A 21,865-nucleotide genomic window follows, 5' to 3' on the forward strand; every position below is an offset into this window, starting at 1 on the left:
AAAGGTCCTTGATTAGATAGTGAAATTATTAATTCTTATTAAATTGCAACCCTTAGCATGAGTCTCTTAGTAGTAAAAAATACCAGATGCCAAAGTGTGAATATTGGCAGTTGCCAACTGAACTAACTGGAGTTTTCTTTTTTTTTTTTAATAGAAAAGGTTTATTTTACTAGAAAGAACAACCAGCTAACTATGTTTTGCAGACCCTAGGACTTAGCATTTCCTTTGAAAAGGAAAGAAACGAACCCATTAACTCAAGAAAACCTATCAACAATATTTTTGTGGCTCACATGCAATTTGAGCTTTCAAGCAAAATTAGAAAAATAAAACAAAACAAACAAGCAGAACATCTTGTGTCCAGCACTGTGCTCTTACAAATGCTTTCCCAGGGGTACTGACAAATGCTTTCCCATGAGGTCAAAGCTGATATAAATAAAGAGGTTAGAATTTGGAACCTCCACATATGTTAAGGAATTGTGGGTAAGGGTCCCTGAAGACAGCTGTAAGGGATCATGGGAGGTTCAGAGTCCACATTGCAGCTAACTGATAAAGAGCCCATGCATTTCATTTTGGAGTAATGTCACAGAAGAATTGCCACAGTTGAAGAGGCGGATACAGTGTTCCTTCTTTTTCCAGCTACATGTCTAGGGAGAGCACACTTTCTCATAGACTTTCACCCAGCTGTCTTCTGTTAGATGAGACATTTAGGAGATATTTTAAAAGTGATGGGAGAAATGGTGCTGGAGCGCAGGCTCAGTAGTTAAGAGTATTTGTCACCCTTACAGAGGACCTGAGTTCTGGTCCCAGCACCCACATTGGGCAGCTCACAACTACCTATAACTCCAGCTTTAGGGGATCTCATACCTTCTTTTGGCCTTTGAGCACAGTCTCACTCGTGTGCGTGTGTGTGAGTATGCATGTTTGCTCACACACATACACATAAATAATTTTTTAAAAATGAGTGGTTGGAGATCTAGATGGTTGCTACTGCTCCAGGGGACCTGAGATTGATACTCAGCCCCCACATGGTGGCTCAACTGTCCATAACTCCCGTCCCAGGAGATCCGACACTCCCTTCTGGCTTGTGAGGGCACTACACTTATGTGGTTCATGACACACATGCAGACAAAACACCCATACACATAAACTAAACAATTAATTCCCATATTTAAGTTTAATCATTAAAGTATTAGTATGTATTAGACTTACTATTATTTTAAATTATACATTTTAAAATTTGAGCTTTAGTAATATAAGGTATCTGCAGATAGACCCTACATAAGCAAATATATCAGGGGTCCTCAATTCATCAGAGAATAAAAGAGGACCTGGAATTATATAAAAAAAAAAGAAAGCCTAAAAGCTACTGACAGCACAAATGAAAACTAGAGGGACCTAGTAGGTTTCTCCCTTCTGTCTTCAGAAGCTAAGTCACCCTGTGGCTAGAATGTCACAGCCTTGGAGGCAATACTAACTATGATGCCCACGTGGTGTTGAGGGGACATCATCTTGGGCAATTTTGACCCTTGCTCTAGAATCTTAATGTTTCTGAACTGAGGGGACTTCAGGATCACCTTCCCTGGTCCCCCTACTTCACTGTTCAGGTGAGATAAGAATTCCCAGAATGAAAGTGAATGGCCATGCAAAGTGACAGACAGCCAAGTTGAGGCCAGGAAGCCCAGCACCGTGGCATTTTGGGAAGACTTCATGGTGGAGGGAGGGTGTGGTACAGACTTACCTTTGCACCCAAGTGGGTTAAACATTTGTTTGCCAAGATAGAGGTTTAATAGGCCCATTATCTCCTGGCTACTGGCTGCTGATAATGCTGTTGGACCTTTGCAGGACTCTGGGCCGTGGCCCCAGAGCACAGGGGGCACATCTCTGCTGGGAGTCAAGGGCCATTTCTTGATGTTCCATCTTGTAGATGCCAAAACAGCAGGTAGATCAGATGACCTTTCTGGTAGACTTGAGGGGATGGCCTTTGTGGGCAGCAAGTGCTGTTGGCTTTTGATTTCTGCCAAATGCAGGTTTGTGTGCAAGTGCCAGTTTTGAGGGATCTTGAGGGCTGTTTGTGCAAAAGGATTTTTATGTCCAGGGCCGAGTCTTGAGTGATTGAAGGCACCTCACCTGAGCTGTTTCCTACGCTGTCATGGGGAACAAAAGACAAAGAGAGGCCACGAACGACACACTCCTGTGCAGTCTGTCTTCTATATAGAAGGGGAGACGCCTGGCTCACCTCATGTGATCCTTGTTTCTCAGCAGGGTCTGCAGCCTCCCCTCAGCTGTGGCAGTGACCCCCAAACACTCACACTCACACACTTCTCCTGGCCTCAGGTCTCTGCCCTCCACTCTCCTGCCTCAATTCTCTCTGGTTCTATCACCTCACCCCTTCGTCTCTTGTTTCCCTTGAGATATTACCTATCTCTAGAGGCTGGCTTTCACATCTGACTCATCCACATCCACAGGAGTTTTGTTGAGTGAAAAAAAGTGAATGAGAACACATGAGAGGCTTTACATAAGGCATAAAACAATGAGGCAGTCTGTACAAATTTAGAGGGACTCCTGCCCTTCAGGCAAACCCAGGGACCCATTAAAGAGGACTCCTCTAGTCCTGGGCCCACAGTAGCAGCTGGTTTCTATTTCTTCAAACACAAAGTCCAATAGGAACTTTTTGTTGTTTTGAGACAGGTTCTCTCTGTTTAGTCCTGGCTGTCCCAGAACTTGCTCTGTAGACCAGGCTGGCCTTGAACTCACAGAGATTCTCCTGCCTCTGCCTCCCAAGTGCTGAGATTAAAGGCATGTGAAACCATGCCTGGCCTAGTAGGAATGCTGAGTCCCTTATGGTATTGTAGAGGGATTGGACTTTATTTTATTTAGTTTTTTGTTTGTTTTTTTGTTGTTTGTTTTTGTTGTTGTTGTTTTGTTTTGTTTTTAAGACAGAGATCCGCTATATAGTCCTGGCTGGCCTAGAACTGGCTGTGGGGATCAGGCTAACTTTGAACTCTTGAAGACCCACCTGACTCTGCCTTCTAGGTGCTAGGATTAAATGTTGTCATGAGCACACCCAGCTTGGACTTTACTTTTTGATACCCCCATTTTCCCACACTGAGTTCTACCCTTCATAGTTACATCTTGTCATCTTCTGTGGCATTTTGGGAGTCATCAGGGTGGTTCACTCAGTAGTCAAATCCAGCCCTGAATACAGCTGGAAAAGATGGAATGCCTAGAGAGAGCCTCCATTATCCCTCTGGACTGGCTTCTAAGAGAGGAGGGCTCAGGGAATGCTTTCCCTGGGAGGCCTGCTTCTTGGAGAAGTCGGTCCATCATCTGTGAAATAAAACATCACAAGATTGTTTGGGAAATCAGATAAGATACTGTACATAGGCTCTTCATGCTGGTGCCATGTGGATAAGCATTGACCTGCATTGTAACTAACGCTTCCCACTTGGCCTTCCTACTGTAGATGGTTCCAGACCTTGATCCACCTGCTAAAAGGCAACATTGGCACCGGACTTCTGGGGCTGCCACTGGCAGTGAGAAATGCAGGCATCTTGGTAAGGGTTTTAGACATTCATGTATCAAAAGCTGTGCATTTGGGCTCTCTGGGTGCCAGGCCCTTCCTAGGCTCTGAGCCTGGGTCAGTGACTTTAGTTAACAGCCTTGCCTTCCCTTTGACTCACCACACATAGTCTGCTTGCCCAGCACGGTGGTTTCAGAGATACTGGCCATCCAAGTGCTGACCTTGCTGATCACCCTCAGGATAACCTTCCCCCTCTGCATCCCAGAGCCTGCCAGCAACTTCTGCCCTGTGGATCCACTGTCCACAAGATTAACTAACTGTCTGGACCAGGATGAGGACACACAGAGATTCAGTCTACTGGATCATCTCTCTCTCTCCTGCCAGCCAAAGCTGTCCCCAGAAGTGCCTTAGTAGTGTTTTGTCATCTGCGAATTCAGTCTCTTTTGGGCTCTCTCCTAATTCTGTCTGCTTTTCTTTTGTCTGCCTCCTTGGTCCCTAGTTGGGTCCTCTCAGCCTGCTGGTGATTGGCATCGTGGCTGTGCACTGCATGGGTATCCTGGTGAAGTGTGCCCGTCACTTGTGCCTCAGGTGAGAGCTCCGGGTCACTTCCGGGGTGTGTGTGTGTGTGTGTGTGTGTGTGTGTGTGTGTGTGTGTGTGTGTGTGTGTGTGTGTGTAGAGATTGCCAGCATGGTCCTTCGTCAGCTCATCTGGGTTCATCACGTAGCTGGGGATGGCTGTTGTCACTGTGGTGTTGCTTCCCCTGCTTATTACTCTTTGTTTTTTAAACCTTTTTTTGGGCTCATCTGTTAAATTTACAAATGTCCAATGGGCAGAGACCACATTCTAATCTTTGTGCTTGTTAGTTTATTGTGTTAAAATACCCAGGGGCTTTGTGGATTCCATGCCGTTTACTCAATACCTGTGACCCAGGGGTTGGAAGAGGGCTCATTTGGTAAAATGCTTAAGGTGTAGGCCTGGACATTTGAGTTCAGAAACCCCAGCAACTGTGTTAAAGAAACAAAAAGAAGCTGGGTGCAGAAGTGAGCTCCTGCAGTTGCTGCACTGGAGAGGCAGAGACAGGAAGTTTCCGAGGCTTCCGGGACGGCCATTCTAATAGTGGGCAAGCTCTGGGCTCAGAAAGAGGCCCTGCCTCAAAAAGTAAAATGGTAGAGAGTGATTGGGGAAGACACCCAGCATCCATATCTGGCCTCCATGTATGTGTGCACCTGTACACACATGAACGTGTATGCATGTACATACACATCCGTACATGTGTACATCCGTACACATCCCACATGTGGTCCCTGAAAGGCTCAAAGGTCCCCTAGGGTGACAGGTGGAGAACTGGCCCATGTCTCAATGTCTCCATTTGTTCTTTTACTGTTGCTGTCTAACCCATACATTCTGCTTTTCCTGTATCCCACCCCCACCCACCCAGAATGAACAAGCCCTTTTTGGACTATGGGGACACAGTGATGTATGGACTAGAATGCAGCCCCAGCTCCTGGATCCGGAGCCACTCCCACTGGGGAAGGTAACTGACTTTCCTGTTCCTCTTGGCCACAGCTCTCAACGTGGGGACCAGAGACAAATGGGTGATGTGGGGACAGAGTCCGGAGTGGAGAGTGGTGTTGGAGTTAGCTTTACAAATGGTAGACCATGAGCCCAGCCTTCGTTGGGCCTCAGGTTCCTTATATTTAACGCATGGTGCCTGACCTGAAGGACCTCTGAAGTCCGTGAGTGCTCTGAATTGTTCAACAGATGTATTTTATGCCGTCTTTCATAAGTGACACAAAGTGGTTCTAGCTTAGGAAAGGGACTTCCCTGGTATAAATTATGTTGTCCCCACCCTGCAGGGGCTTGTGGCCTTTGTAGGGTGACAGATGCATGGAAAGGGAAGAGAAGCCAGCAACAAGACAAGAGGTCAGGAATGGCGTGTGGATAAGAGTCTGGAGGATGAAATCTGGCCGTGGGGATGAAGGGCGCGGGTAGGCGAGGGCAGTGTGCAGAGCAGGTGGAGCGCTTTGGGGAATTTCTCCTGACTTCAGGAGACTGGAGAGAAACAAACCACTTTTTGTTCCTGTCTAGATATAGAGTGTTCGCATTGTCAAGGGCCTGAATATTACTTTGGTTTTAGTGAAGAGGTTGCTTGCTGTCATTATAGCTCCACCCTATGCTATGGTGTGTGTCTTTCTTCTCCTTTCCTCTTTCCTCCCTTCCTTTACTCTCTTTCTCTCTTTGGCAAAATCATCTGTTGAGGAGCAGTCAGGTTGCTGAGTGTCCACCATAGTTTGTCTGTCTGTCCCTTCCTCCTTTTCCTCTGTTCTCCCTCACACCCTTCCTTATTCTCATAGGAAGAACATTGTTTGCACTTGGCAAGAGGACACAGTTTGAAAAATAGAATTGAATATTGGCCAAAGTCCAGTGGTCTAGGTACCCTTCTGGTTCTTCTGGAACTTTCTGTATACATATAGACATGCACATGCTTTTACATTTACTCCTCCCCCCCTTTTTTGGCAAGTGGCTCTTCCTGTGTGTGCTGTTTGAAAATTGCTTTTTCTCCTTTGATACCTTGGGTAGTTTCCTACAGAAATGCTTCCAGATCTGACCCATTCTTTCTAATTGCTGTGCTATGCTCCATTAAGAGAGGTCTGAAGCCTGTTCATCTCGATGGGGTTTTAGATCGTCACCAGCTGTGGCTGCAGTGTTTCAGCCCAGGACTGCTCTGGCACAGCCGTTTCTGCATATTTACCTGCAACTAGATCAGTTCTTGGGTCCTGGTTGTAGCAGGAGGCTGAGAAGGGCTCTTTCTGCTCTTTCCTGCCAAGGGCTCTCTATAGGGTTAGGAAAGAAGATGAGTTCAGTGGATGGGCAGGAGAGGGCCAGGGGCCGGGCTGTGCTCTCGTGATGGCCTGAGCTCATGCATTAAGAGCGAAGGAAGGAATTTGCAGAGTATAGATAGCCCTTCCCCACACACCCCAAAACTGTTCTGGTGACACTGGCATACTGTGTCCTCTTACCACAGCCTGTCCTTATCACCTGCTCCTCAGATGGTCATCTCCTTGGAAACCTTTGGATCTGATGGTCTTTGTACTCCTCTGTCCCCTCTGCAGGCACATCGTGGACTTTTTCCTCATTGTCACTCAGCTGGGATTCTGCTGTGTCTACTTTGTGTTTCTGGCTGACAATTTTAAACAGGTAGAGTTCTTCTGAAAAACAGGGAAGGGTGAGAATCAAGTGGAGATGTTGTTCAAGGCTCTTCCCAAGCCAAAATGTTTGGGTTTGAACCTTGGGTGTTTGATTCTCCTCTGAAAACCTGTGGTATAAAGAGACCTTGTCTTGTCTTGCCTGTGTTGCCATCAGCTGGCTCGAGGTCCTTTGACTCTACTTGGCTGATGTCATCCCTACATAAGGAAGAGAAGCTCTCTTCAAGGGCTGGTCTTGGGTAGCTTTTGTAATCCTTAGCAGCAGACTGGAGGAAGCCTCAGTAGGTGGTGCCCTTTAGTGTTACTCCTGTGGAAGCCTTTAGTAATGGAACTTTATCTGTAGAGTGCACAGCTCTGTTGAGGCTGCTGGGCAGGCTTAGGTGTCAGGATCCCTCTGCCCTTGACAGAAGCCAGGGTTGTATCTCTCAGATATGGGGTGTCGAAATCCTTAGCCCTAAAGGCTGTGTTAATGGAGTTAGGGTCAGAGCCCATGCCCTAGCTCTTTAATAAGCCAGGTAAAGCCACCTGTCCTGAATAAGTCAATTAAAAGGGTAGAATTGAAGATGAAGAGCAAAGAAAGACTTACTCAGTATGGCCTCACTGGGAGGAAGGATTCATGGATCCCCACCAAGGGTCCTGACAGGAGATTAAATAGAGGGAAAGAGATAATTATAATTAAGTAGCTTTGGCCAAGGTATGGTCCTGTTGTCACTGGCCCATCATTGTCCCCCCTCCAGTCTCTCCTGCAAGGTTGTTTGATAGGTTGTTTTGTTGGCACTGTGTGGAATCCCTTCCCTTTTCCAGCAGACTAGTTCCCTGCCTGGCCCCTCCTGTTCTCAGCATAACATTCCTGGGGCAATTCCAGTTGCCTAGGATTCTAGAGTCCAGATATGGAGAACGAGGGACACAAGTGTTTTTTTGTTTTGTTTTTGTTTTTTGTTTTTGTATTTTTTTGTTTTGTTTTGTTTTGTTTTGAGTGTCCACCTTCATTTCAGGCATGCCAGTTACAGCTGGATCAGGGCCCGCAGGCTCTCTTCTCTGCTTCCTGAACACCAGCAGGAATGCTTAGGATCAGAATGGGAAGAGCTGACCATGGAATTTCCCTCATCTGTCTCCCACATCCTTCTGTCTTTTGTGAAACATGATCAAACCCAACATAGATGGTTTGCAGCAAGGAAGACTCCCAGGAAGGTTCCTCAGCCATAGGTGCCTACATAAGATGCCAAGTTCACACACCTGATCCTGTCAGAACCCTCTCCAGCTGGATACCCACAGGCTCTGTCACTGAGGGCTTTCCTCCTTTCTTCTCCTGCCAGGTGATAGAGGCGGCCAACGGGACTACCACCAACTGCCATAACAATGAGACTGTGGTCCTGATGCCCACCATGGACTCCCGACTTTACATGCTTGCCTTCCTGCCCTTCCTGGTGCTGCTGTCTTTCATCAGAAACCTGCGTATACTGTCCATCTTCTCCCTGCTGGCCAACGTCACCATGCTGGTCAGCCTGGTCACAATCTACCAGTTCATCCTCCAGGTACAGTCCCAGGCCCTTCCCCATCCCGTGGAATATGAGAAATCAAATGGAGCCGTCATACACTACTTACACACAGCATATTTAGATTAGATGTTGCACAGTTTCCTGGGGAGATGGGAACAAATGTTTACTCCAGATAGGCCTCTTGTGACAGACCAAAGAAATTATCCCACCTAGGTCTTTCTAACATTTTTCTTGAGCTTTTATGTTATCAGTATTGTTGTAGAACTTTCTCCACTTCCCTGGTTGAGTTGTAGATTAGCATCGTCAGCACCAGTCTGTCTCTCAGAGAATGGAATGATGGCTGTCCTATCCACCTGTCTCAGTCACACAGCACCCACAGCTGTGAACTGTGAAACTCCCTACTCACGGCTCCACTTGATCGATAGATAAACCTGGTAGCTGTCGGTCACTAATCCATGGGTAGCACCCGTTTCCACTATCTTTTCATCTGTGACTCAGGAGTAATTTAATTCCTAGGTGATCTTGTGCTTAGTTCTCATTTTAGAGCAGAGATACCTATTTGTGTCTATATCCTGCATGCTAAAATGCTTCTTTTTTTTAGAGTCAAATTTTAAAAATTAAAATTATACATATATGTGCACATGAGTACAGGTTCTATAGAGGCCACAAGAGGGTGTCAGATCCTCTTGGAGTCACATAGTAGTAGTAGTAAGGCACTCAGTAGAGGTGCTGGGAATTGAACCTGGGTCTTCTGCAAGAGCAGTATGTGCTCTTAACAACTGAGCCACCACCCTCACCCTCAGCTTTGACTTCTGTGTTTAAAAAAAAATCATTTTGCTACCTTTCCTCAGCATTCCTCAACATTCTTGTGCTTCTTGATAGTTCTAGGTCTAATTGATGAAAAGAATAAGGTGGGGGAGGAAAAGACTAGTCTAGAAATCATGTCTTCCATCTTTATCTCTGTGGATGTTTGCATAGTTGTATCATGATTATTATATAACTTTGAGGTTGTAGTTGGGTTTTTTGTTTGTTTGTTTGTTTGTTTTAGACCAGGTAGCCCAGGCTGGTCTCAAGCTCATTATATGTTGTAGGTTGACCTTGAACTCCTGATCTTCCTGCCTCAGCCTCCTGTCTCTAAAGCAATAAACATTTCCTCAGGATTATTTCATAGTCAGTTTTTCATGTTCTTTACTATCTCACATACAGAGTCCAAACTGACTTTGAATCCCTGATCCATTGCCTCAGCCTCATACTAAAGTGCTGGCTTTACAGGCATGCACTCCCGTGGCTGCCTTTAGCTTTTACTTTTTATATAGTGTGTAAAATTCTGTGATATGTTCAGCATATGGTTAATTGATCTCTTCTTTTGGAGTATTTAAGATGGTCTTCCATTTCTTTGCTAAGTAGCTTTGTTCAATTCTTCTGTCTCTTGAGTTTCTTCTTTTATATCAAATGTCTGGGGATGGGATCACCAAGGGAGAAAATGGGGCTTATGCAGGCATCAGCATGTGGGCAGTTATGGTACACTGGGCAGACTTTATCCAAAGCATGGAGGGGCTTCCCAACCCGAAGGCAGAGAAAGGTTGACTGTTCTCCCTTGATTGTGAGTTAGTGTCTTCCTTTCTTTGAAATCTTGGATGTAGGAGGAGGATTTCAACTTGTGTTTCAAAGCCCAAATCTCTGAGTAGCCCTTGGCTTTGTCGTCTTTTCCAGAGAATCCCGGACCCCCACCATCTCCCCTTGGTGGCTTCATGGAAGACCTACCCATTGTTCTTTGGCACTGCAGTTTTTGCTTTTGAAGGCATCGGCGTGGTAAGAGGGGTACTGTGGATTGGGCCTGAGTGCTCTCTGGCACCACAGTGTCCCCACTGTCTGCTTTAGTGCATAGGAAACCCCGTCGGAAATTATCTCTTGAGCACATGCCCATTATCACAGCACTTGGGAGATGGGGGCAGGGAGGATCAGGAATTTAGGGCATCACTGGCTACATAGCTAGTTGGAGGCCAGCCTAGGTACAGGAGACCCTTCCCCTCCCCCCACAAAAAAATTAAAGAAGGGAAGCTAATGCTTAGAAAAAAATCTGTAGGCTGCAGTCTCAAGACTAGTGTCAGAGTCTAGCTGGGGACCACACTGCTGTGAGATAAAGGGCAGCCCCAGCCTCTGACTTTTCATGTTATCACTCCTGGTTAGACAGTGGGTTCTGAAGCCCTTTGTATGCCTGAGAGTATAGCTGCTGATAGAGTAATGATTTCACTGTGCACTAAAGGAGAATATACTTGGGGATCTGGCAAGAAAGATTCTATTAAGATACTTTGTGTGTGTGTTTATGTGCATGTGTTCATGAGTGCATGCAAATGTGTGCTTGTGTGTGTGTGTGTGTGTGTGTGTGTGCATGTTTGTGCTCTTTTGTGTTTGGAGGCTAGAAGTCAACATCAAATGTCTCTCTCTGGCACTGTTCGTTTTTGGACACGATGTTTATCACTGAACCTAGAATTTTCTGCTTCAACTAGACTGTTGTGTGGTCAGTGAGGTCCATTGATCAGCCTGTCCTCCCACCCCTCCCTACCTCTGCCAGGTACTGTGGTTACAGATTCATTCCACCACAGCTGGCTTTTTTGTGGGTTCTGAGCATCTGAACTCAGGTTCTCATGCATGCAAAGCAAGTCCCCCCTGTCCGCTGATAGTGCTACTTTTGTGGTATGTCCACTTTTCTTTCTCATGTGCTTTCTTTCCCCTTAACCCTTTTTATAGGTTCTACCCCTTGAGAACAAAATGAAGAACTCACAGAAGTTTCCATGTATCCTGTATTTGGGGATGACTATTGTCACTGTACTCTATATCAGCCTGGGGAGCCTGGGATACCTGCAATTTGGAGCTGCTATTAAGGCCAGCATCACACTCAACCTGCCCAACTGCTGGTATGTGTGGGGGGGGAGGGGCAGGAGGAGATTGGAAACTTCTAGAAGGTGATAGGTCAGAATACTGCTTTTCTTTGTCACTTGGCTCCCCTGAGCTTGTGATTCCTACAGCAGCTTGTACCAAATTCATGTGAATCATCTATTTGCTAAGGCATTTCTCCTGGGAAATACTGAGCCCAGAAGGCCGGAGTATCCACTCTGTACCTAAAGTCATTCTAGTCATTCTCTCTTAGAAGGAGAGCAGGCCTGTCTGGGCAGTCTCAGGCATGCTGTGCAGACATCTCTCTGTGGACTGCTGGCTCTTAAGAGTCCTTCCTCAAGTGTCTCTCCTAGGTGGACATGCTCTAGGGAAATGCTGAGACTTGTAGAAGTGCCTGGATGCCCCAAAGCATGCACTAAGCTGTCTCTGCTTGGAAGTTGAAAACCAGAAAGAGCCAGAGTCCTACAGCAGTCTTTCCATCCAGTCTGTTGTTTTATGGCACTTTGAGTGGTGAGACTTTGAGTGGGGACAAATAGAGAAAATGCTGGCTCAGTGGGTCAGAGCTTAGCACAGGATCCCTAGCCAGCAGGCATCTGAGGATTAAGTTCACTGCACTTCCAACCAAATGAGCTGCAATTCAGAGCGATTTCAGTCCTTCACTCTGGACTGCTTCTAAATTACCGAATGTGCCTTTGAATGCTGGCTGGGGCTTTGTCCCTGTCCCCAAGGGCTGACCAGCTCAGGAACACCTGACATAGCCAGCCTATACTATCTGGCCCCAGAGTGACTCAGCTGCATTCAGCTTGCCCCTGTGCATTTACCTGGGTGTCCCGCCGGGGATGCTCCTGACTCCAGATTTAGCAGCTCCCTGGTGGGCTCAGGGTCTTAACTCAGAGCACCGCCAGCTAGCTGTGTTGTTTCCCGTCCCTCAAAGAGTTTTTCTTGTCTAGATTTAGCAAACGAGACTTCTTACCCATACTGTTTTTTTCTAGAATGTTCTTACAGCTTAAGAATTTCATGTAGTTATTTAGTTCAACTTCATCGATGGCCTGTTCTCATTACACACATAAGCCATTTAAGTCAATCCCAAGAGTGGCCAGTGGTTCTCCATGCCATATGCACAGGTCTTGATGAAGGTGGAGTTCTGCCGAAGACAGAGTGGCCCTTCCTGTGTGTGCTGAGTCAGGTTAGAAAGCACTGTGCTCTGGGGAGGTAACTTGGTGTACCCCATGTCATGTCAGTGGCATGTCAGGGAGTTTCAGAGATCCGTGGTAAAAGGCAACCCTGTTGGGATGGGGAGGGGCCTGTGTTCCTTTCCAGCCCCTCCCCACAACCTGATTCTAAGATGCCCTGAATTGCATGGGAAGAAGAGAATAGGCTTGTTGGAGTCTAATAGTTATTTCTGAACGTTATTTGCTCCTGTGCACAGGGCAAAGATCCAGATATTCAGGAGTACAGAGAACATTTTACTGCACCATGGGGAAACAGTCTCTACATTCATTCTGTGTCAATCTGTGGTGTGTGGATGGGGGGGTGGAGGAGGCTTCTTTCTTTTTTCTTTTACTTTGTTTTGTTTTTATTTCTTCTTCTTTTTTAAGTTCTCACATAGCTCAGACTTGTCTGAAACTCCATATGTAGCAGAGGATGGCCTTGAACTTTTGATCCTCCTGCTTCCTTCTCCAGAGTTAGGGTTGTGATGTACCTGGCTTACCTCCTCATTTTGAAGAGCTACGTGGGGGCACTGTGACTTGTTTAACCAATTATCTGTGAATTCACATTTTATTTTTTAGTCTTTGCTTACATAAAAGCTATAGAGGACTGTTTATTAAAATTAATTTGCATCTATTGTGTTTTGGGGGGGTGGGAGGAGAGGAGAGAGAAAGCAGACCTAAAACTTCAGAGGCTGAAGGCCATGTGGGTTGTCTCCAGGGTGCAGCAGAGATGGCTCTGGCCTCTGTCCAGGGCTGTCAGAGTGTACCATCAGGTTCTTGAGAGCACCCATTCTCTGCAGGTTGTACCAGACTGTGAAGCTGCTGTACTCCATAGGCATCTTCTTCACATATGCTCTCCAGTTCTACGTTGCAGCTGAGATCATGGTTCCAGTCATTGTGTCCCGCGTACCTGAGCATTGTACACTATTGGTGGACCTTTGTGTGCGCACTGCAATGGTCTGCATAACATGTGAGTAGAAGAGATTATTTCTGCATTTATTTAAAGCAGCAGTTCTCAACCTATGGGTCATGACCCCCACAGGGGTCACATGTCAGATACCCTGTATATCAGATGTTTACATTGAGTCATGACGATAGCAACATTCCACTTAGGAAGTAGCAACAAAATAATTTAATGGTTGGGTTCACCCCAACATGAAGAACTGTATCAAAGGATCACAACATTAGGAAGGTTGAGAACACTGACATGTTCCTAAAGGACATCTGAGTTGTTTCCATTGAGAGCTTAGCACACAGTCACAGTGCTGGAGTTGAAGGCCTGAAGAATTGGTTCTCAGTGACCCCCAAGAACTCAGAAGTGAGGACAGTAGTTTATAGATGAGTTCTAAAGTACAATAGGGAACAAAGACATGCTGTTATTGTCCCAGCCTAAATGGGAAACAACCTAAAAGCCACTTCAGAGAGTTGGGGATGTAGTTCAGTGTGCAGCGTGCTTACAGAGCGTACATGAAGTCCTGGGGTTCCATCCTCACTCAGTACCACATCAGCTGGGTATGGTCATACCTGCAAGCCCAGCACTGGAGAAATACAGGTAGGAGGATCAGGGTTTGGAGGTCAGCCTGGGATACATGAGACCCTGTTTCAATAGATGATAGATAGATAGATAGATAGATAGACAGACAGACAGATAGACAGCTAGGTAGATAGATGACAGATAAATGGCTGGCTGGCTGGTTAGATGGAAAACTATATAAAAAGGTGGATGGGTAGATGAACTGATGGTTGGATAGATGGATAGCCACTTCAACCACATTCATAATGAGGACTGGGAACTTTAATAGAAGGCATTGTTACTATTCCATCTAAAATAGGTAAATATCTAAAAGGCACTGCAGAGGCCTGGGTCATATGTCAATTGGTGGAGTGCTTGCCTAGCACACATGAAGCCCTGGGTTCATCCCCAGCACCATATAAACTGGGTATGGTGGTACACAACAAAATTTCTGCACTAGGATGTTAAAGCAGGAAGGTTAAGAGTTCAAAGCTAGCCTGGGATACACAAGACCTTGTCTCTTTCAGTCAATCAATAGCTAGCCACTTTGCCTTGTCTGTAATGAGGATTCATTAGTTTGATAGAAGGTATGTGTTTGTTGTTTTAAAAATCTGTCAGAGATAATCCTAGGTATTTTTGGTCTGTTCATCTTTAAGCATCTATTGATTAGCCTGGCTGTTTACCTCTTTTTTTTTTTTTTAATTCCCCTTCCCCCTATCCTGAGCCAAGGATATGAGTTAAACATTAAACATAAGATCACCTTATGTTCTGTTTGTTGAAAGCAAGGTCAATTTTTAAAAATTAACTTTTCCTCGTTGCCTCTGTGAGTTAAACCAGGGAATCCCTAACCAACTGGTCCCTAATTTCTGATTTGGGTTTCCAGGAGATTAGCAGTTTTCCAAATTAGGCTTTTGTGTTAGTTTTATTGTTTTGGGGTAAGCACCTCAATGCTTATCATATTAAGATTTCCCTGGAAATATCCTTAAATTATTTAGTTCTAGCCTGCATTTTTGGAATTAAGATGGGTCTGTATGATTTTTTTTCTCCCCACTCAGGAGCATCCATATGTATATACAAATAGATATATATTTGTAAACTGAACTGGAGTTGAATGTTTTCTTGTTTTACTTACTATTATATGCATGCATGATGGCATGATCCATTTAGAGGTCAGAGGACAACTTGTAGTGTTAAATGACCTAGAAGCTCTGATCTTACTCCTGGGATTACAGGTGGGACCCACCACACTTGGCTCATCATTGTTTTCCTGCAAGGACAGTGGGTAGAAGGAAAGCCTTCTTGGCATCTATGTAGAAAGAACTCTCTAGAACTAAGGAGGTGACCTTGATCCTCTCACTTAACCTTGAGCAGCTCTCCTAAGGATTTCTTATAACCTGAGTCTGGTCATCATGGATTCCCCAGCGCTTTGGAGAGCTCACAGTACTGAGAAGTCTGGCTTTTCCTTCTGCTCTTTGGCATACTCCAGCCCCTCTCCTGGTGGAAACAGCCCATGAGACAGATAAGCCAGGGAGGTTCTAGAGCAATTATACAGGCTCCATTTTGATCTCACACTCTGTAGTAGTTCCTGGTGCACAGTAGGCTGTATATCCTCCAAGGATGGATTAGCTCAACTGTTAAGACTACTTCTGTGTGCATAGTGGCTTGTTTCATCAGCTTTGAGGGCCTGCTTCTTGAATCTAAAGGGTTTTGCAAGACAGGATTTGGAGCACTCAAATTACTTGCCTTCCCAATATGGACCCTACAGAAAAAGTATGTCTGTTTCTGCAGAATGTCCCAAAGCATAGGACCTGCTTCCCGACAGGCTTGTTCCTACCCCATCCTTCAGGAAGTGGCAATCCCTATCTCCAGACCTCAGTCTTAGATTCTCTCAGTTTTTTTGTTTGTTTGTTTGTTTGTTTGTTTGTTTTTGCTTTGCTTTTCCTGGCTTCCTCTGGGCCTCACTCTCCTTTGTATTGAAGGACACTCACAGGGCTGGACTGTGTTTGATCTCAGACAGTATATTCTACTCTCCCATCTCCTGTGATCTGTTCTGGTTAATTGTCCTATGAAAGGAGGCAGCCCCTTCATCTCTGCCAGCTCCATAGCTTTTCCTAGCTTCCTTGGAGACTTTGAAGTAATTATGGGAGGCAGAAGAGGCCTCTCGGTAGCACCAACTCAAATGTACTTGTGTGGGTTCATTTTGTTCTTTCCTCTTGGTTTATTCAATTCTTGTGGCAAAGTTGATTGGTGAATTACTTTCCATTTTATGTGACTGTTTTCAATTATACCTGCACACTTTATTGGTAGTCTGTTTTTATTGCTGTCTCTAATGTTTTATTTACATTTCCTCCTTTTCCTCAACTCATATCAAGAAAAATAGGGAGATTTCATTCCAACGTCTTACTTTGTTTTAATTGTATGTATGTGGATGTTCTACCACCTATGTGCCTGGTACCTGGGCATCAGTTCTCCTAGAACTGGAGTTATGAACATCATATGGGTGCTGGAAATCAAACCCAGGTCCTAAGGAATAGTGGCCAATGCTCTTAACCACTGAGCCCTCTCTCCAGTGCCCAGCCTTCTTTTATTTAAAGGATTTAATTTTTAAGGTGCAATGCCCACAAGGGTCAGAAGGGTTTCCTAGATCTGGATCTGGAGTTATAGGCAGTTGTGAGCTGCCTGATTTGGGTGATGGGAGTTGAACTTGGGTCCTCTGCAAGAACAGTAAATACTCTTACCTGCCGAACCACCTTTCCAGCCTCTGTAGCATCATATGTTTTTAATTTTTGAGACAGGGTTTCTCTGTGTAGCCCTAGCTGTCCTGGAGACCAGGGTGGTCTCAAACTCACAGGGATCTGCCTGTCTCTGCCTCCCAAGTGCTGAGATTAAAGGTGTGCACCACCACTGCTGGGTACTTTGATTTTTTTTGTTTGTTTGTTTCATTTCACTGTAGAGATCTTTCTCTCTCTTGGCTATAACCTGGTTAGGTTTATTCCAAGGTCATTTATTTATTTATTTGACACTTAATCATTCTCAAGTTCTTGATGTCAGTGACCCCCTTTGGTCACTGTTTGGTAGTTGGGGACCATAAGAAGTAATCTTCTGGTGGGGGGGCTGAGAGATGAAACTGGGCACTCCAAGGTCCTATACCCCCAACCACACTTCTGTCACCCTCCCTGGGGTCAGCTCCCCAACTGCTGCCTTGCTTATGTTTCTACCCTGCAACTCAAAGCAGTTACTGTGATGCTGACACAGGCAGAGAGCGACTCAGACCCCAGACCCCTGAGAGGGCAAGCAGTTCAGTCCAGAGTTTGGTACAGCAGTTCCTGCAGTGCCCCGTGGTGGGAGCAGCCTACTGTGCACCCCTCCAGCTCTCATCCACCGCAAGGCTCATGGGATGTCACCAACTGGCTCTTAACCCCAGTTTTTGCTTGCAATACCAGTTCAAAATCTACACTGTACACCGTCTCAAGACTGACATGGCTGGTTGATATGGTGGGCTTTCCTTATAAGGCAATCTTCAGGCAGAACCACTCCCCTGCACTCCATGAAATTCTCAAGGGTTTAATCATGGTGTCTTCTGGAAGAGGAAGTGTTGGGAATGTATATTCCTTTCTCTGTGGCACTTGAAGACTGATATATTTGTGGCTCCATCAGCGTAAGTAAGTAAGTGGTTTCTCAGGAAGGCCCACCCATTGTTCCCTACCCCACCCTCCCCTTTGGGAGAGACTCAATAGAGGACCAACTGGAAGAGCAGTACACAATTGTACTGTTGAGGGGCTGAGGCAGGAAGATCTCCAGTTCAGTGGCAGCCTAGAATATATACTAAGGCAACTGTGACACAGTAACTTGTGGTGGTGCTGTCACAAGTCAGGAGACCATAGTAATTCTACATCTCTGATCACATATTGCGCAGAGATTGGACTAAATAGTATCCTGATTTCCTTCAAGCTCTGTATTCCAAATGTGGTCCCAGGCTGATTTTTCTGGCCAGCGAGCATAGTCTCAGGCATTCTTGACCAAAGATGTCCACTCTCTCTGCAGGTGTCCTGGCCATCCTCATCCCACGCCTGGACCTGGTCCTCTCCCTGGTGGGCTCTATGAGCAGCAGCGCCCTGGCCCTCATCATCCCGCCCCTGCTGGAGGTGACCACCTTCTATGAGGAGGGCTTGAGCCCCCTGACCATCGCCAAGGATGTCCTCATCAGCATCTTTGGCTTCGTGGGCTTCGTGGTGGGGACCTACGAGTCTCTGTGTGAGCTGATCTTTCCAAGCCACAGCAACACCTCTACCAATTCCACCAGTGCCTTCATATAAGGATCTGGGTGTGTTCCCTGCACCTACCCAGCCCCACCTTGTGTGTCTCCCAGTAGTGTCCCCACAGCCTCAGGAGAAAGGCTGGGTTGCTGTCTGGGCACTCCACTTGGCATTGGACCCTTGGGTACCCTGGGCTAGGTGAGACTGAGCTGTGGGGGATGGTGGGGAGCAGACACTCCGCTTGTGATGGTGCAGTCACTGCTTTCCTTCATCGTGCCCCTCCCTCGGGACTGGCCCCCCTCACCTGACCTGCCACACCTAAACTATCCCCAGCACACAGCTCACTTTATTTACAAGGTAGTATCCTGCTCCTGACCTTTTCCCCTTTCCAGGGCCAGGGCTAGATTAAATAAGTGGAGACTCTGACGTTTTACAAAGCCAGGCCTCTTTCTCATTGGACTCCCAAATGCTGTACCTCACTCTCCCACCCAGCTGAGTCCTGAGAGGCTTCTGGACCTCCCAACTCACAGGCCACACCACCTCTTCTCTCATTTCCTCTGTATAGGCCATAATACTGCCCTCCTGATTCCTTTAGCTCTTAAAGATAATGAGATGCTGCCCAAATTGGAGGTATTTATAATTTATTTAAGCTTAGGTTTTGGGATCTGACTTCAGACCTGGCATCATAGTGGATTACTTCTCCTTCATCAGCTTGCACATGGCTTCTCCTGCCACACAGAAACCTGCTCCAGGGGACCATGGTATATATCCTCCACCCTCGTGGCCTAGAGGCCATTCTTTTTGTTTGTTTTTTATTTTTATTTGTATTTTTTTGAGACAGGGTCTCATGTCACCAAAGTTGGCTTTGAACTTGCTATGTCAAGGGTGACCTTGAACTCTTGGTCCTCCTGCCTCTGCCTCAGGTATTGAGATTACTAGCATGAGCTGCCACACCCAGCTGGCTCAGAGACCTTAAGCAGATCATGTGAGCATGCACCCCCTCTAGGACTTCCATTTATGAGACTGCAGCCATATGGGCATTCGGAAGTACTTGTCAGGGGTGCTGGCTGAGGACTGGGGTGTGGGTTCTGACGTAGACACTACGCACAAGGGTCATTGTTTACAGTTCCTCGGGAGAGAACAGAAGCCCTGCCTTGCCCCAGGCTGCCTCTGTATCCTGGGCTTCCAAGGAACCACTAAACACTAACTGTGTCCTATGTCCATCCCGCATCATGCGTCCTGTAGAGTTACATGGCTTCTAGATCTGTCACCTCAGTGTGGGCCTTTGAGGCAGCTAACAAAGTCTGTGGCTTGCCACTGTGCCCCTCTTGGTATAAGAAGGATTTTCAAAGGGCAGTCATTAGCTCCTCGTCCCAGAGTTGTGTGTGTGACTGCACACATATGTGCGCATACACACGTACATACATGACAGAGTGGTTCATGTGTCCTCCACTCTGGTTACCAGGCTCTTATCTAGAGATAGGATTTGCCCTGAACCTTGGTTCAGAGAAAGGAGCAAGAATTTAACAGGGTCTTGCTTTTGTGTTTGACAGAAGCTAGAAGGGCTGTGACTCAACCTTGCAGCCAAGCCCTTTCCTGCTGTTCTGTCCAGAGTCTGCCGAATGATGTCCAGGTCAAAGAATGGGAAGGGTGGCCTCTGGTCCAAGCAATGAGGCTAGGAGGAGGCACTGCTGTCTTGCAGGTCCTCAGCCCCTAGGAGAGCAGTGCTTTTTACCCTTTCCGCTCATTAGCATCTCCACAGGCGCTTATGTGTCCAGGTGCCAGCCAGCTGGACTTCACAAATGTTGCTTTCTGAAGTCTCCAGCTGGAAAATGCCCAAAGTAGGTTCAGGTGCTGACCTGCTATTTCTGGACTTGGGTTCCAGCAACCCAAATGTGGGCCTGGCTCTCTCCTAGAGGCCACCTGAACATGGCTTCAGGACACTGTATTCAGAATTGGTAGAGGCACCCCTATCCAGGTGTCAAGACCCAATGCACAAGGCCAGCTGTCTTTTCAGGGCCCCTGGCCTGAGACTGTGTGGAGTGCCTTGTTTAGCATGAGGGCTAGTGGCAGCTTCCTTGGTGTGATCTCTTGCTGTGATCCCAAAGCACTGGTAGTTTGGTGGCTTGACTCTTTCAGGAAGATCAGGACCTTTCTGGATGGACACCAGACAGCTGCTAAGCAAATAGTTCCAGGTGGAAGAGGAGGCTGGTCGTCTGCTGCACACAGCCTACGAGTGCAGCATCCTCATGCCCTCTCCTGCTGTCAGTTGGGAGTTAGCTGGCCCCTGGTGAGAAAACACTCAGAACAGGAAGGCTTTATGAAGAGGAAACCTGCATCCAGATGCCCCAAGGGCAAACAGGCTGCCTGATCCTTGCCAGTCTGTACCCACAGTTCAGAGACCCGTTATCCCAAACTTGAATGTGAGTACTTGCTGGGAAGATGTGATCCAGCCTGTGCAGCTCACCCTGCCCTTACAGGTGGCATCATTTGTAATGTGCTGCTGTCTGAGTCAGGAGAGGAATGGGTTATCTTAGCCCCACCCACCTCACCTTCTTAGCCACCCCAATGGGAAGGTGCTCACCTTTGGAAGTCATGGGTTAAGTGTGATCAGTAGTCTGAAGGCGGATCCCAGAGCTTGTCCTTAGGCTCTCTTTCATCCTCAGATTTCTCCTTCTCTTCAGTGTCATGTCTTGGACACTACTGTCTCACCTGATCCTTCCAGGAAGTACGGAGCTTTGATCATGTTTACAGCATTCCCTGTCCTCTGTACATTGAGGGCACTAGATATGGGTTTGCTTTCTCTACTGGCCAGCCCCAGCCACGACTCCCATCAGGACACTGAGACTTGCTTGAGACCTGATACGGGAACCAGACAGAGTGGTGGGACGACGTGGCAATAAGGAGGGTGGCGCCAAGTCGACTTTAGAATTTCATTTTCTAAAGTACATTACAAATCAGAGGCCATTAGGGGAAAGCAAGCCATCTGGCTCGTCTTTGAAACTGTGGTCAATACTTGAAGGCACTTTAGTCCTGCTGGTCAAGCCAGCTTCTGCCTGATTGGTTTCCTCCTTTTCTGTGTATCCCGAGTCATTCCTGGTCAGGGACATTAAAATGTGCTCATAGACAGTTATCAGGGAAAAAAAAAAGTGGACAATGAGGCTGGAAGGTGCATGGTGTTTGCCCTGTTCTTTGATTTAAATCAAGGTGATGTTAAAGAAACTGTTTTCTTTCTTTTTTAATGAAAAATAAAATTCCATATCTGTGTTGTAAACTGTCAGTGGATGTGTGAATCAAGGAACTAGAGAACTGCTGTACAGAGAGTCTTGAGAGCCAGACAGTACTGTGTGTCTCGTACCTCCTCTGATGTGATCTCAGTAGGGTGAGCGTACACATGGGGGCATGTCAGAACGTCTAGGTCTCAGTTGGGTTGAACCCATGGACCTTGTGTTAAATTTCCACTTCAATAAATGAATTTTATTTTTTATTTTTGAGAGGTTGTAATCTGTGTCTCTGTTTTCACACTTCAAAAACAACAACAACAACAAAACAAACAAACAAACAAACAAAAGCTCCCAAAACATCACTCAGGATAGGACAGTCTGTTGAAGGAAGAGGGGGTCTGAGAAAGGGATCCGGGATTTTATTTTGTTTTTTTCTGTTAAACAATCCTGCATCCCTAAACCACCTCAGCATTCCCCTGAAATCCTGGGTAGGCATTTCCAATGCCTTCTGCATATACCAGTGGGTAGTTACAGGTG

General features: G+C 46.4%; 1 protein-coding gene across 4 annotated transcripts in view; it reads left to right on the plus strand.

Moving 5' to 3' along the window:
• The window catches only part of LOC100766093 (proton-coupled amino acid transporter 1), a 34,948-nt gene extending 13,350 nt beyond the window's left edge, over positions 1–21,598 (plus strand). For 2 of the 4 annotated variants that reach the window (XM_027427456.2, XM_035447643.1), the window contains 9 exons: positions 3,464–3,554; positions 4,020–4,108; positions 4,960–5,055; positions 6,635–6,719; positions 8,044–8,262; positions 9,940–10,038; positions 10,978–11,144; positions 13,136–13,305; positions 17,893–21,598. In XM_027427456.2, coding sequence (XP_027283257.1) covers positions 3,464–3,554; positions 4,020–4,108; positions 4,960–5,055; positions 6,635–6,719; positions 8,044–8,262; positions 9,940–10,038; positions 10,978–11,144; positions 13,136–13,305; positions 17,893–18,164 — 1,288 coding nt within the window. In that variant the 3' untranslated portion in view covers positions 18,165–21,598. The remainder of the gene's footprint in view (positions 1–3,463; positions 3,555–4,019; positions 4,109–4,959; positions 5,056–6,634; positions 6,720–8,043; positions 8,263–9,939; positions 10,039–10,977; positions 11,145–13,135; positions 13,306–17,892) is intronic. The other 2 variants (XM_035447645.1, XM_035447644.1) reach the window with 1 other exon arrangement.
• Positions 21,599–21,865: the final 267 nt, after the last annotated feature.

This window comes from Cricetulus griseus, chromosome 7, assembly GCF_003668045.3.
Source record: "Cricetulus griseus strain 17A/GY chromosome 7, alternate assembly CriGri-PICRH-1.0, whole genome shotgun sequence".
In the NCBI taxonomy this organism is placed as follows: Eukaryota; Metazoa; Chordata; class Mammalia; order Rodentia; family Cricetidae; genus Cricetulus; species Cricetulus griseus.